The 14341-nt window shown below is 37.9% G+C and overlaps 1 protein-coding gene across 3 annotated transcripts in view; it reads left to right on the top strand.

Moving 5' to 3' along the window:
* Nucleotides 1-14341, top strand: part of PSD3 (pleckstrin and Sec7 domain containing 3) — a 661118-nt gene that overhangs the window by 448034 nt on the left and 198743 nt on the right. Inside the window, exon 1 of one of the 3 annotated variants that reach the window (XM_089675266.1) lies at nucleotides 2808-3225. The exons of the other annotated variants lie outside the window; for them this stretch is intronic. Within the exon in view, the coding sequence (XP_089531392.1) occupies nucleotides 3058-3225 (168 nt within the window). The 5' untranslated portion in view covers nucleotides 2808-3057. Of the gene's footprint in view, nucleotides 1-2807; nucleotides 3226-14341 lie in introns of those variants that run through there. 3 annotated transcript variants of the gene reach the window in all.

Here is a 14341-nt window from a genome sequence, read left to right as displayed (position 1 = left end):
GTCGGTAACTGTGGGGACAGCGCGGTACAAGGCAGCAGGCAGAGAATAGTCGGGTCACTCGCCGGGTCAGTAACGGAAGGTCAGATCCAATGAGGGGCATCAAAGGAGAGGTTAGGCAAGCCAGGAGTCAGAGCAGGAGAAGACAGCATGATCGGGAACAATCAGGGTCGGCAACAATCAATCAGCACAGATACAGGAGCAGGAACATCAGATGAGACCATACGACAACCAGTGTCAGCGCAGAGCGGATTTAAATACCCTGCCATGCGCTGTCATTGGTGCCAGGCGCGCACCCGCGGTCCTGAGTGTGCATGCACGAGTTCTGCTGTCACTGCGGCCGCCCAGTACCTTGTGCCCGCACGCCAGTGCGAATCGGCACACTGCGCCTGCGCCGAGCTACACGCCGCGGCGGCTCCTGACAGTAGGTGAACAGGAGAGGGAGGAAAGTGCAGTGCATTTGGAGGGGAAAGAGAGTGATAACAAGAAATAAGGAGTAAAGGGAGTGGTGTGTATGGGGAGAGTGAAGGAGAAAAAAGGAGCAGCGTAGGTAATGGTGAGAGGGAGGAAATAGAAGTATAGATGGAAAGATCTCTAGAAAACAAGAAGTGAGCATCAAAAACAGATATGATGGGATACCATGGATGTCCAGTAATTAATGTAAATGTTTTTATTAACGATTTATTACAAATCACTCCAATGTGTTTACTTACCAGCCTGCTTGTGATAATAACATTATTAATCTAGGATATATTGTATATGAAGTTAAGAACTCTCTAGCCAACCAAAATTATTCTGTTGATGATGGCTATTTTTGAGGCCTGCGAGTGAAAAGTACACAAATCTAGGGCTACAACATCTAAACATCTATTTAATTCTAGTTATGTGTGTGGCTTGTGCATTTATAAAGACGGTTAACTGAAACTTGATATGCTAATGCAACTAAATCCTTTTCTAACCTGCTTTTATGTTTTACCACTGCATGCTTGCTTTTACATTTTTCTTTGGTTCTCCTATATACTTGCAGTGTATTGAATGGAAATGCTTTTCCATGTGGGCTGTGTGCCAGGGCTTTTCATAATGAATTTGACAAGGGGAACACCAGTACTACTTTACCATATGACGTGCAAGTGTTTCCTCTGTCAAACAACACTGATGGCAGATGGAAGAGCCATCTACTTGTTTTCACTGTGGTGCTTTTAAATGTAAGATTATGTAAAAATAAGTGCCAGCTTTATGCTTTCTCCCACTATATGTACTGTATGTAAGATGTGTTTTGCTTTGGCTAAAGTAGGTAATGGTTAAGACCCCCTTTTTTCTTTCTATTTTGCTGACTGTTCTTTCTGGAAAATTTTCTGTTCACTGACCCAGAGAAACAACAGAAATAAAAGGAAGTCTCTCTAAACTAAGGTAACATCTCCTCTTAGGCAACTGTCACTGAAAAAGATGTCCCCATCTGAAGATTTCCCCTCATCTGTTCCTAAAATGACTCTAAAATTCTGTCTTTTCCATAACTTTTCATGCTGCACACAATGTTCAGCAGGACAAAGAGCAGTGAATCTTCCCAACAAGGGACACAAAGCACAATAAAATCCTGGGGTTTTAACAATTTCCTACTCTAACCAAAACTACAAAGGTTTTGGCTATACATAACGTGCAGACATTATTACAAGCTTCATGTAGAGTCAGTGGTATTAGGATTGGAGAAAACAGCTTTCAATGAATTTTGGTAATCCTGGATTGCATTCCAGAGTTTGAAGATTTCAAAGTGCTTTGGGATGGAAGAAATCTCCAACTCATTGTCCAAATATTGAAGGAGACCAGAAGGCTATGAGTGCATAATGAAACCTTTGGTCATATTGCAGGGCTTCTGTTAAGGAGACAGATGCGCTCCACCCAAGAGACAGATCTGCCCTGCTGAGGAGACAAGTGTGCACCACCTGAAAGCAAGGAGGTCTGAGGGTTGCTGAGAAGCCAGGGTGTTGGCCTTTGCAGCAGGAGAGCTGATTGAGATGGTATGAGACCAATTAAAAGCCAAAGGACAAGGTTTGGGGCCTACGCAATAGGACTTTCCTGTGGAACTTTGCTTCTGTTTAAAAAAAGTGTCCAACGTGCCCTAAAACAGACTTTTTGACTGGCACAGTCTCACTGAAAATGCTAATGTTAATACCCCCAGATCACAATACATTGTTGCTGACCTATGAAAAACAAATGGAGCAAAAAGTGGAACATTTTTCCATAGCAGCAATAGTTTATCTCCCAGATGAAGCGTAGGTTTTCAGCAACTGCCGTTATTGTATTCCAGTTTCCTGTACTCTGTTTTTTCAACTCAGCACCTTTATGTTACATAGCTCTAGATATGAGGGAGTATAAATATGATAATTAAAATTACAGAGAAACAAAGTGCCTATCATGCATGCACATAGAGCACATCTGAAAGGTGGAAGGGCAATTCATCATACATTTTTATTAAGTCACATTCACAGCTAATCCAGCTAACCTTTTGGAATCTTCTATAACGTGAAAAGGAATTTAGAGCTTCTCTGCTTTCCATTCTGCTTTAGATTGAATAGACATTGACAGTCTTCTTAGGAACTGTATTTGTGATATCTGAATGCAGACACTGAGCTGGCAGCATTAGAGTTATAGTAGTGTTATTTGGAAAGCAGTTAATTACTTGCCTGGATAACTGCCTCTGCTTGCTGTATGTAGATTAAGGTGTGTGTGTGTGTGTATGTATGTGTAAGAGACAAAAGAGGGGGAGTGGAGAAGAGGCTGGATTTCATTTTTTTTTCTAACTTACTGCTAGTGACGTGAGATATGCCTGGAACGATCAGGCAGAATGAAAACAGTAGATTTGAAGATGCTGGCACAAGCAGCCTGGTGCATCCTAAGCAAGTGCTGATCAGCTCTGTATTGCAAGCTGTACAAGTAGTGTTCATTTAAGGGATCATCAGTTGTAAGCAGTTTGCAAAGGAGTAAATAGTGCCTTTTTGCACCTCTTATTTTCCTTGGTTCACTGCACCTGTTCTCTTCAATTTCTAAACTGCACCTTTGGAAATGATTGGAGTTAACAGCGTCCAAAGCGCCAGCAAGGTGCGGGTGAGAGCCACAGGCTCTGTGAAATATGCCCGGGAGGAATCTGCCCGCCGCCAGTCCCACAGGTCAAAATCCCTCAAAATCTCCCATTCTTCTGATTTTTCAACTGGACACGTCAAAGAGACCAAGGTATAGTAACTTGCCTGCAGGCATTACATTGTTATTTTTATACTGTATGTGTGTGTGTATAAATATATATATATATGTATATTTATATATATATGTATATATATATGTGTGTGTGTGTGTGTGTGTATATATTTTTATATATATATATATATATATATATATATATATATGTGTGTGTGTATAAATAAATATATATATAATCTAAAATCGGCTTGTTTTTTTACGTGTATATTTTATATAGAATTTGTGTATGTTTTTATCTTTAAATATCTTTCAGCATTTTCCTGTTTATTGCAGTGTACAAACAGGTTTGTTTCCATCCCTCATGCTACAGCTTCCTATGTTAGAATTATCTGAATGAATAAAATCTTTTGCTTTCCCCCCACGTTTGTCCATTGTGCTGGTGTGAGAGTCTACAGATCTTGTGTCTGAGTGTGTGTGTTGTCTCCCCAAAGCCTGGTCCATTAGTTTTACTAGAGATTTACTAATTAGTAGATGTCACAGCTTTGGGCAGATAATTATGGTACATTGTAGATATGAGCAGAGAAATATTCCCTAGAAGAGGTGAAAAAAAATTAAATTGAATAGGAGATTTGTTAATAGAGTCAGAAAGACACACAGCACTGCAGGGGGATGGACGGGGGCTCTCCTCCGTGTGTAGATGCTGCATGTGCAGACAGAATGGTGAATCTTTCTTTCACAGGGGTGTTTGAACAGTCTTGAATCTGTTCTGGTTACGTCTGCACACAGAATAATTGCTGGTCATGTTAACAAGCAGGAATACTGGTCTAATTGGGGTTTATGAGCAATCTAGAGTCATGTATATTAGGGGATAAAGGCAAGACTTAAAATAATGAGATGGAATATGAAATAATTATTGAGTGTCAATGCATGCAAACCAGAACGCCTCCCTACAGTTTAATTAAACACTATAGCTGTACATGATAAAACCAGGTTATTTTGTAACGCTAATTCATATTAATGCATTTTCCCTTTTTATTAGTTGCAGAATTATATTTTATTAAACATAAACCTAGTTAACGAGAAATATGAGTGCATCACTCCAAATCATTTTATTTAAACTTTGAAATCAAAGGCATTATTAACTATATTATATTATTCAATAAAATATGATTGAGCTTAAGGAATAAATGCTTTGTATCACCTACCCTTCGGTTGTTACCTTTGTTAAAGCATGGTTTCTGTAAAGGTCATTAGTGTCCCCTTTTATTGGACACCATGGAAGTAAAATGGCCATTGGGCATGGTGCAAGTCTGGCATTTAGTTAGAAGCATTAGTGTCACTGAATCATAAAGCCTTATTGTTGCTTCCTTCTGGCAGCCACATGGCTCTGTGTGTCACATGGCAAAATAGAAACAGCTCTAGAATGTAGACATGCGACATAGAATATACTGCTCTTCCTATTTTATACATAATGTCAACAAGACCCCCCACAATGTCTTTGTGTACTAGAGTTTTCATATTGTTCGATGAACTCAGGATCTCAGCTACTAGCTCATAGTTTATTTAGACATACAGTTTTTGAGCCATGTAGTTGAGTTTTTTATGAGGCAGAAGTAATGTGCAATGGGGTAACATGTGGTAACCAATCAATATTAATCTTTTAGACCGTTCAAGGTTGGTTGGCTACTGTTAGTCATTGTACTTTGTGCATCATCACTGCTCTTGGGACTGCTATAACAAATATTCCTGATTGTGCATGCATTTTGTTTCAATTTTTGCACACTTTTGCCTAAAATATGGGTCTCTTTGCACTCAGTTACACATGTAGAACATATTTACCAAACCTTGCTTGTGCTCTTTATCAATGAGAAGCCAATTTGAAAATCAAATTATTAATTGCTAGCAATGCCATTTTTGTTTATTGGAGAATCAATATTATACATTTGGCTATGGCTGCTTTGTGTATATGAACACACTACGTTTGACATTGAATAAGAATACTACATCTGAGTACGCAGTTTTCAAAATATTTCTGAATGTAGTGTTTGTAATGTCATTATCTTTGTAATATTTCAATTAGCCTATAGGCAAAGAACGGATTTCATTGACAGCCACCTTAACAATATTCTCAGTAGTGACAACTCCATTAATTGTGATGCTTGTTTGCTGGGATGTGCCTTGTTATTCTGCTGTCACAGGTGGCAAACAAATGGTGTCCTTTCCATCACTTATCCATTTTCTTAATTTCAGTATATGTTGTGTACTCTAAGGAGGAAACTAGTATATCATAGGATTAGTAGAGCCGCGATCAGCTGGCAAAGTAGGATAAGATCAATCGGACCCTCCTAGATTAAAAGGAAAAAAAAAAAGATAAACATGTTATTTATAACATAAAGGAAGGATTCTGTGTGTTTGCATTTAAAAGCTGATAGATATGAGCTTTACCAGTCCACTAATTCTTCAGATTTTCTTGAGACATCTATCTCATAATGTAATATCATTCAATATACTATAGTAGAATGTAAAACAGGACCCCTTGTCCCTTTTACATTAGACGTTATTATTCAAGAAGTTTAAATCTCAGAAGTATAATTTGTATAAGAAATATTATTTTTATGTTGATATTACTACTGGGGCAATATAAACATCTTTCTAAAACCAATATATTTTTACAAGTGCACCTATCAAGTTTTATTGGGACCTTGATACACATGTTCTAAACACACCTTTCTATAGATCTTGAATGACAAGGACACTAAGATGCACCAAGCAAAAATGTGAATCTTTTTTGTTTAGTGAGAATAAAATGCTCATAATACGTGGTGGTTCTACAGTGATGTTGACAAACATTAATTCTGTTTTTTAGGTTTTGTGTGTTTGCTTAATCAGAAGTCTCCCAGTCCTCTAATGGTTTTTACTGGAACAAGTTACATCAAAGCAGTCTAGTTCATTTTTTTAAGTATCTAAGTGTTACTCAGCTAGATATGGTACTAGTCTTTTCCAAAAGCTTGTGCACAGCAGTCTGATCTGCTGCATCCTCCTTAATGCTCTTCTGTCATTCACCTTACAGTAGACTCCCTATCTTTCTATAAAGGCCTTTGTGCCATATGACCTCTGTTTTTTTCCCAGTATGCCTTGCAAAGCAAATTACCCTGCTTGCTGTTCACAACATATAGAGTGGAAGACATGGAATATCTGGCCCATTTGTTTCATCCAAGATATTCCAGACCCTGGATCCTAAGTAAAAGAAAAGCCTTTCATAGTAACACTGCTGTAGACCTGGCCAGAAATGAACAATGTTATTTTATTTCCTTTTTTTTTTTCAGATCTATGCATTTTTCCTTTTTCTCTTTTTTACACAATAAAGTCCTTATTTTGTATGATGAAAACACTTAGCGATCCCTGTCCCAGCTGGAGGTGACAGACTGTAAAATGTTAGAATTGGTTCTGTGCCCTACTCATGTAATGGAACAGAGGATTGTTTTTTTTGTTTTTTGTTTTTTTTGCTTGCTGTCATTTAAGAAAAACTTCTAACTGGAATACATGTTTTATGTACAAATCCTGAAAGTATTTTTGGACCCTTGGAATTTTCTTGATTTTTAATTTTTGATCAAATAATACAAAACCGGCAACTTATTAGATAAAAAAAATGTAAAGTTGAACCTGGGAATTAGACAAGCTATACCCTTGCAGTGGGGCCCCACCACTGCAAGGGTTAAATGCTCATTTAACCTAGGGGTGTAGAGGTTAGGTGTATTAATGTATCACATGCTCCAGCTCTGTTCTCTTCTGCTCAAAGCTGGGTTGTGGGTGGTCCCTCAGCGTCATCACATATAGTGACACAGGGATATTAGCGCTAGTATGTGTCCCAGGCTCATCTTAATATTTAATAAACTACTACTTCTTTTTATATAACCCTAGAATAAACAATCATTTAAAATTGAAATGTGCCCTCAATACCCCACACACTTCACCAAGTTCAACACATTACTTAGAATACCTCTGATCGCATTGTCTTATAGACCTTTATAACAGCCCCCCCAATTTCTAGAGGGGTACAACACTCATCTTTAATGTATTACAACATTTTTCTTTTTTGTTGTTGAACCGTATACCATTACCCTGTTCTGTCTTTAAAAACTTCAATAAAAATATTGAAACTAAAAGTGAAATGTGGGTTTAAAAAATAAATATACATACTTACCTAGATGGTTGCAGCATCGATTTCATGCTGCAGCTGCCCTCTACTGCCTCTACACTGAGAACTGAGCAATCAAAGATGGCTGATTGCTCAGTTTTCAGTCTTCAGTAAGCGGAGAGCTGGTGGCTGTCTGCTTACTGGTTACACATGGCTAATAACTAGTATGACTTTCTTTATTTGCAACTGAGGTATTACTGTTTCAGCCACTTTGATCTTGAATTACCGCTTTGTTTAGATGGACAGAATAGTTTTTTTTAGTGGTTGTTTAGTTGTAATTTACCATAAAAAAACTTTCTTGTTAAGTTGGACTCATGAACACATCTGAGTATTTTATTAAATATAAGATAAGCCTGCTGGTCCATAAGTGCCTTATTATGGCTTTTTGCAATGTGGGAAGGTTCTATGCTATTGTCTTGCACTGATGAATGCCTACTGGACATTTTTTTTATAACCCTTTCCACTTTCATGACATTAAAGAACTATTTTTCAGAGTTTCTAAAAATAATTTTTTTTATGTGATGGAATTACTTGTCCTTATGCAGTATTCTATATTCTGATATTTGGCACAAATGTCATTGACTGCTATGTGCAAATGTTTAAGAATCAAATTTGGGGATTCCTCAGATATTCTCTCAACTTTAGTCAGAGAAGGAAGGAGGCAGAAATACTGGTAATCTGAACGCATTTATGCACCTTTATTTCGTATTATTAAGTGAATATAATGGAAACTGTTGAAAATATTTGGTGCTAATTCGTTTTTACTTAATGGGTCTGGGTACTTGTATTCTCTGACGATGGAGATACATATATTATTTTCAGTAGATTTAGTGTCTAAAAACAATCTGTTAGTAATGGTATCTATCTTATATTTTGGTCAATACAGAATATCTAGGTAAACTAAAATTTAGGAAAATGGAACTTGTTGAACCTAATTTTGATAAGTATAAACTTCCTGTTAAGGTTCCCATACGTGCACAGATTACAAGCAGGGAAAGCTTATTTTTTAATTATCTGAATATAGTTGGCACTGTTGACTTCCCAGTTGTAAATAGTATGTTTGGATGGTATTGGACATATGTTTGAATAAAGGATTTATCAGTAAATTCTACTCTTGAATAACTACCCGTTGGTATGACCTCCATGTAAATGTTATATGGTTATACGCCAGGGCAGACAATTTTTGTCTGTCGTCACCATAGTTGAGGCTACTCATTGCTGAAAATAGAGTCTTGGGTGGCCTGATCTGAACATATAGGAAATGTTTTTTGTCAGACTATTATAGTTTGGTACTAATTGACAGTTGATTATGTGACTGTTGAAAGGTTACAATGACCTGTTACACACCTCTACAGCTGTATTAGGACACCCATACCTGTCAGATTTGCCCATTGCTCTGTATCACAAAATAGAAAAAAATTTCAGGAAGCTCAACCTGTCGGTTTTGGGTAGATTTAGATTCTTCATAACCAGACAATGCATTTTTCTGTTTGTTAATAACACTGGCTATAAAAAGATGATTTACTTTTACACAGTAGACATTATTAAATTGTTATCCTATGCAATTGGGTCCTGGGGACTACAATTTTGCTGAAAATACTGTTCTCACTATGTGCTAATCATTGAAGTGCACTTGTTCCCAGACAATGAATTATAAAGTATTTACACATTCTTAACTAGCAGTAAATGAAACTTAAAACAAGCCATTACTCACTTTTCTAGCTGCTTATGATGTGAAGTTTTTCATTCTCTAAGACCACAACAGAAACTCCAGAGTCAGATTACAGCTGGTTTCTAACAGTTTAGAAATGTCTTCTGGGTGTTTATGTAAAGCAGAGATAAACCCATCAATTAAGGCCTCGTTTACACCACACGTGCACCTGACACACAGATTTCACTTGCAGAAACATCAGTTTTCATGCGCTCTTCAATGAGTGTTATACACGTTGCAGATTCCTATGCAGAAAAAAATCTGCACATGATACTAGTGTTGTGAAGTGAAGACGGTGCATAGGGAACAATTGATTTTGTTGAGCCCTTGCAGAACGCAAGCAGAAAAACTGACATCTCTGCACCATGGTGTGAACAAGCCCATGCACCTGTACCTGTTTCCCAAAACAGGTATATTTAGGGCATGCCATGAATGATAAATGCCAGTTGCTTGTCAGTTCTACTGTCAAGCCATCAAATGGCTGGTGTCATAATTGATCACATGTGCAGCACCAATTGCAACTGCAGATCAAAGAGAGGCTAAGATGGCAGCTTTTGTAACTGTAAAGGATAGGAGGGTTTAGTTTCCAGTTCAAAGGAGCTGGCAGCCTGCCAAGATTCTGCATGAATAGAAAGACACAGTGTTTGTGTTGTGAACTGTAAGGCTAGGTTCACACTGGAACTTCTTCAAGCATGTTTGGAGCATTTTTTATGTACATTTGTGCACACGTTACATGTGTTTTCCACCATTAAAGGATCAATAATGTGTGATTCTCTGCCAAAAGAAGCTCATTTACTTTTTTGAGCTTCAAGTGGCATGATGCTAACATGTGAACAGCACCATAGGAATCCTCATGTTGAGCATGGAAGTTATTATTATTATTACAGGTACTTATATAGCATTGTCAATTTACCCAGCGATTTACATATATATATTCACATCAGTCCCTAATCCTCAAGGAGCATACAATCTAAGGTCCCTAACTTACATTCATACATACACATACTAGGGCCAATTTAGACAGGAGCCGATTAACCTACCAGCATATCTTTGGAGTGTGGGAGGAAACCGGAGTACCCTGATGAAACCCACGCAGGCACAGGGAGAACATGCAAACTCCAGGCAGGTGGTGCCGTGGTTGGGATTTGAACCAACGACTCTAGTACTGCCAGGCGGAAGTGCTAACCATTTAGCCACTGTGCTGCCCAGTGCTTCAAATCGCTCAGGTGGGAACTGAGCATAATGCAATTCATTCACAATGGCTACTGATATCAATGTGATGAGCTGGTTTTAAAGTGCTTTTGCAGCTTGTTTAGAATATGTAATTGCCTTATTGTGCATGATCTGAGAAGAGGTTCTCTTTAAATCAACCTTGCTGGGCTTTAGCATTGCATGGGCATGTAGCTGCCTAGCTTTGCAAATATTCCTTAAATCAAAACCCTTTACAAGACCAAGAGATATCTGCTGTTATAGTTCATATCTGAAATTCAACTGATTGTATCATATCACTATATATTTTGAATGTAGTCATACTACTGTAAAAATGCAATCAGTTCAAGCAACAGTTGCAACAATTATTTGAAGCATAACAATAGATCATTGACAATTGTTTCACATTTTCTGAAGTGTAATTTGTCATAGGTTGATATCATGAGAAATGTTAATAAATCCACATTCAGAGGTTTTCCGAGACTGAATGACAGTCATCTTTCCTTTACTAGAACAAGAACAAGGTTTACATCTATTCACACACTGTGTATTCCCCTACCAGATCAGAGAGAAGCATGTTACTTTTTTCCCCGATGCAGTAGCTCTAAGATCAGGTTGAGCGCTCACTCCTGTCATAGTGAAAGTGAAGAGTAATAGCTGGGCCTTGCATAGCAATGTCCTAGCAACATCCTGGGAGTTTTCAGGTCAGGCTTCATGAGGTGTGGAAATGGCCTATATCTATAGCAAGGACATTATTCAACTTCAGTCAAAGCTGCTTAGTTTGTTTTTATCTACAGATACACCTTATCTGCATAAGCATTTTTTTCAGTATAGAGGAACTAACCCTTTAAAGTTGAATTCCATGTATGTATATTTTAAATAGGTACATTGGTCCAGCTTGGACTAATATATACCATACTTGGCTAATCCCCATGGAAGTTGGAAATCAATGTAGTTGATACAGCTACTACAGTGATGTCCACTAGCTTCCAGGTCTCATGCACAGCAACTGTCTTGCTACATTGTGAACACAGGAGGTCGCCCACTCAGCACAGGAGCCATTCAAAGAATTATTTGTGTTTTCTCAGTGAATGCAAGAATTCTCTGATTAGATGAGATAGATGGTGATGTCACAGTCTCCATCGTATCCAATCAAAGGACATTTTGCAAGTGACATCCTGTGATCAGTAAGCAACAGTTCTCCACGGGATCCAAAAACTGTTGGAAATCCTGGTAGTGATTATGCCTATTACAGTGATTTCCAGCTCCCAGGGGGATTGTTCAGGCATTGTATATGCATAATTACACTGGTCCAAGCTAGGCCAATGCAACTATATGTAAAAATATCACAAACAAAGGATTTCCCAGCAATACCAGCTAGCCTGCAAAACAACCACTTTGGCCCTGTCTAACAGTTTGCGTTAAAAAAAGAGGGTATATGTAAAAATATCCTTATCTGGAATTTTCAGCAAATACAGAAAACATCTGTTGATTTTGCCAGAAATGTAGTAACCTTGTCACGTGTGAACTGAATTGGAAGGAAAAATTGTTATCTTTCTTCTGTAAATTACTAATCTCCCCTACCCCCAATTAATGGAGATGAACAAAGGCTGACACGATATAGTGCAGCATAGGCAGCAACCATGGCTTCTTTTATGCATACAGTGGGGGAGTGAGCATAGCCACCCAGGGACAGTATGTGTCTTATTTGCAGGTTTACTAAGTGAAAATTATGGGACAAATCCTGGAAAATTAAAACTAATACAGCCAACACCAGGACTTGCTGCAATGTGATATTTTTAGGCTTAGGTAAGCAAAACTATTTAATATATGTCATTATAATATGTACGGTTTATGAGGTTTCAAAAATGAATTTTTTCATTTTTAACTCCAAAGGTGGAAGAATTAAACCTAGGTTTTTCTGCTTTCGAAATATGAAAAAGAACAGATGTAGTAGGATTATTTGCCATAAGATGTCACTACAGGCCTCTGTATTGTCAATAGATTGCCGTTTTTTTCTACCTTTTTTCAGTTGTCAGATGCAAACTGCTTTATTTGTTACTGGGTAGGTAATACTGTTAACTACAGCTTTTTTCACTGGTGAGAATACTCAAGTTTTTTTGTTAAAGGGCATGAGTATAATCCATCTTGTATCCAGCAAAAGACAGCATTAATGTTTAGTGGTGTTGAATCCACCTAGACTAGCACTATTTTTCAGTCAGGTAAAATCTTTATGTGATTAATCCTTCTGCTGCTTCTAGACGAGGGTACCATTAATACTTGTGCTCTATGATGGTGACCTTGAAGGCACACGGTGCCATTTAATGCGTGTACAAAATATGATCTGCTCTGGAAAAATATATTTTTTTGTATTAATCAAGTATGTATTCAGCACTTATTATAAATATTGTATTCTAAAAGGTTATGTTGTTTGAAATTGTAATCTATACACTCACATTTATTTTATAAAATACCACTGACGTAGTGGAGCTCTTTCAGAGGGTTAGTTCAACTTTTTGCTCATAGCATTTCTCATGATCATTTTCCACATATGTACTGTATGAAATGGCACGAGTTTACATTTTAAAAAGTTCTTTCTTTAATTGCTACCATTTGAATATCGATGAAAGCATTACCTCTACACAAGGCTCCTATGATGAGGGGTATACCTAAAAAGTAAGTTATACTATGACCAACCCCCTTTTTCATTCCCTACTCCGTGTTCCCTACTTATCATAGATAAAGTTCAAGCCTGCAGCTAGGCTTCAGTATGACATTCTAAACCAGAACAAAATGTGTGATGCACAAGTAAACAAAATACTTTCTTTAGCTTTCCTGAATGAGTGAAATCTTCCTTCAATTGTGTCTCACACACTCCCCCTCCCAGACACTGCACCTCACAGTTGGAGTGTTTTTAACAGTGCTGCCAACCAGAAAGAAGTGGGCAGGACTGGGTGTAGCCAAGTGGTGATTGACAAGCTGCTGGCTTGTGATAATGCTGATAGCCTCAATCCCTGCAGTATTTTTCTATTCCACTGTAGTGCAAGCAGGCACATCCTACATGAGAGTGACAATTCTGCTTTAAATTCAGGAGCAGTGCAGCAGCATCACAGAAAGCTGTATTAGGTAGACTTCACTAACAGGGCCACCAGGTATTTGTGGGGGGGAAAGACAAAACTGTGTACAGATGCCCTTGTAATTACGTGCTGAAGCATACACTAAATAAATAAATATATATGTGTGTGTATATATAGTTCTGTTTTAAAGTACATGTCCAGGTATTACCTACATTTACCCCCAAACCTACCTCTCCCCCCTATAGCATGTCACTATAGGGTTTTTTTAATCTTACTGCTGTAGCGACAAACCCCTTTCTTGTTCTTAGTATTTATTAATACAAAGAGTCAAACAAGATACAGTAATAGAAACAAGGGATTATAAGACATGGACCAACACAGGAAAACACACGATACAATGTTCATAAAGTGTGCATACAGTTTAGTTACAAGAGGATATCTGCTCCCATTAAACCAGTGCAAACCATCCATCCATGACGTGACAAACCAATTTAACAGGCTTATAAAAATTTTGGAGGGGCAGCTCCTGGGAGTTTAGCTCACTTCCTACTGGCATGTTCCTAGATCTGCATATTCCCAAAGAACCTGTATCCTGGCAGGCTCTTAGGAGTCAAGGTAGCCGCATTGTTTTGTTGGAAAATAAATCAACGTGTGCACACAGTGACAGAGAGCGTTTGGGCAGGAGGTAAAGTTCTGTAGTCTAGCCAGCAGGGCTGACAATGTACATTGTCATTTTAGTGCACAAAAGATGCTCTGTTGTCGGGAAGCTAGCATAGTGGATTTTTGGCAGGTTAAAAGGTCATTTTCAGTAGTTGCAGCATTTTAAAGAGATAAAACATGGGAAATGTTCAGGTATTGTAGAGATGTAGTACACATTTTTTTTTTTTTTTCATGTTGCTCTGACATAAACATTAACCATAAAAAGTATACTCCAGATGCAAGCCTACTTTGCTGACC

Source organism: Staurois parvus, unplaced genomic scaffold, assembly GCF_062004578.1.
Source record: "Staurois parvus isolate SC_StPar_1 unplaced genomic scaffold, SC_StPar_1.0 ptg000013l, whole genome shotgun sequence".
NCBI lineage: Eukaryota > Metazoa > Chordata > Amphibia > Anura > Ranidae > Staurois > Staurois parvus.
This window is presented reverse-complemented; position numbering and strand designations above follow the sequence as displayed.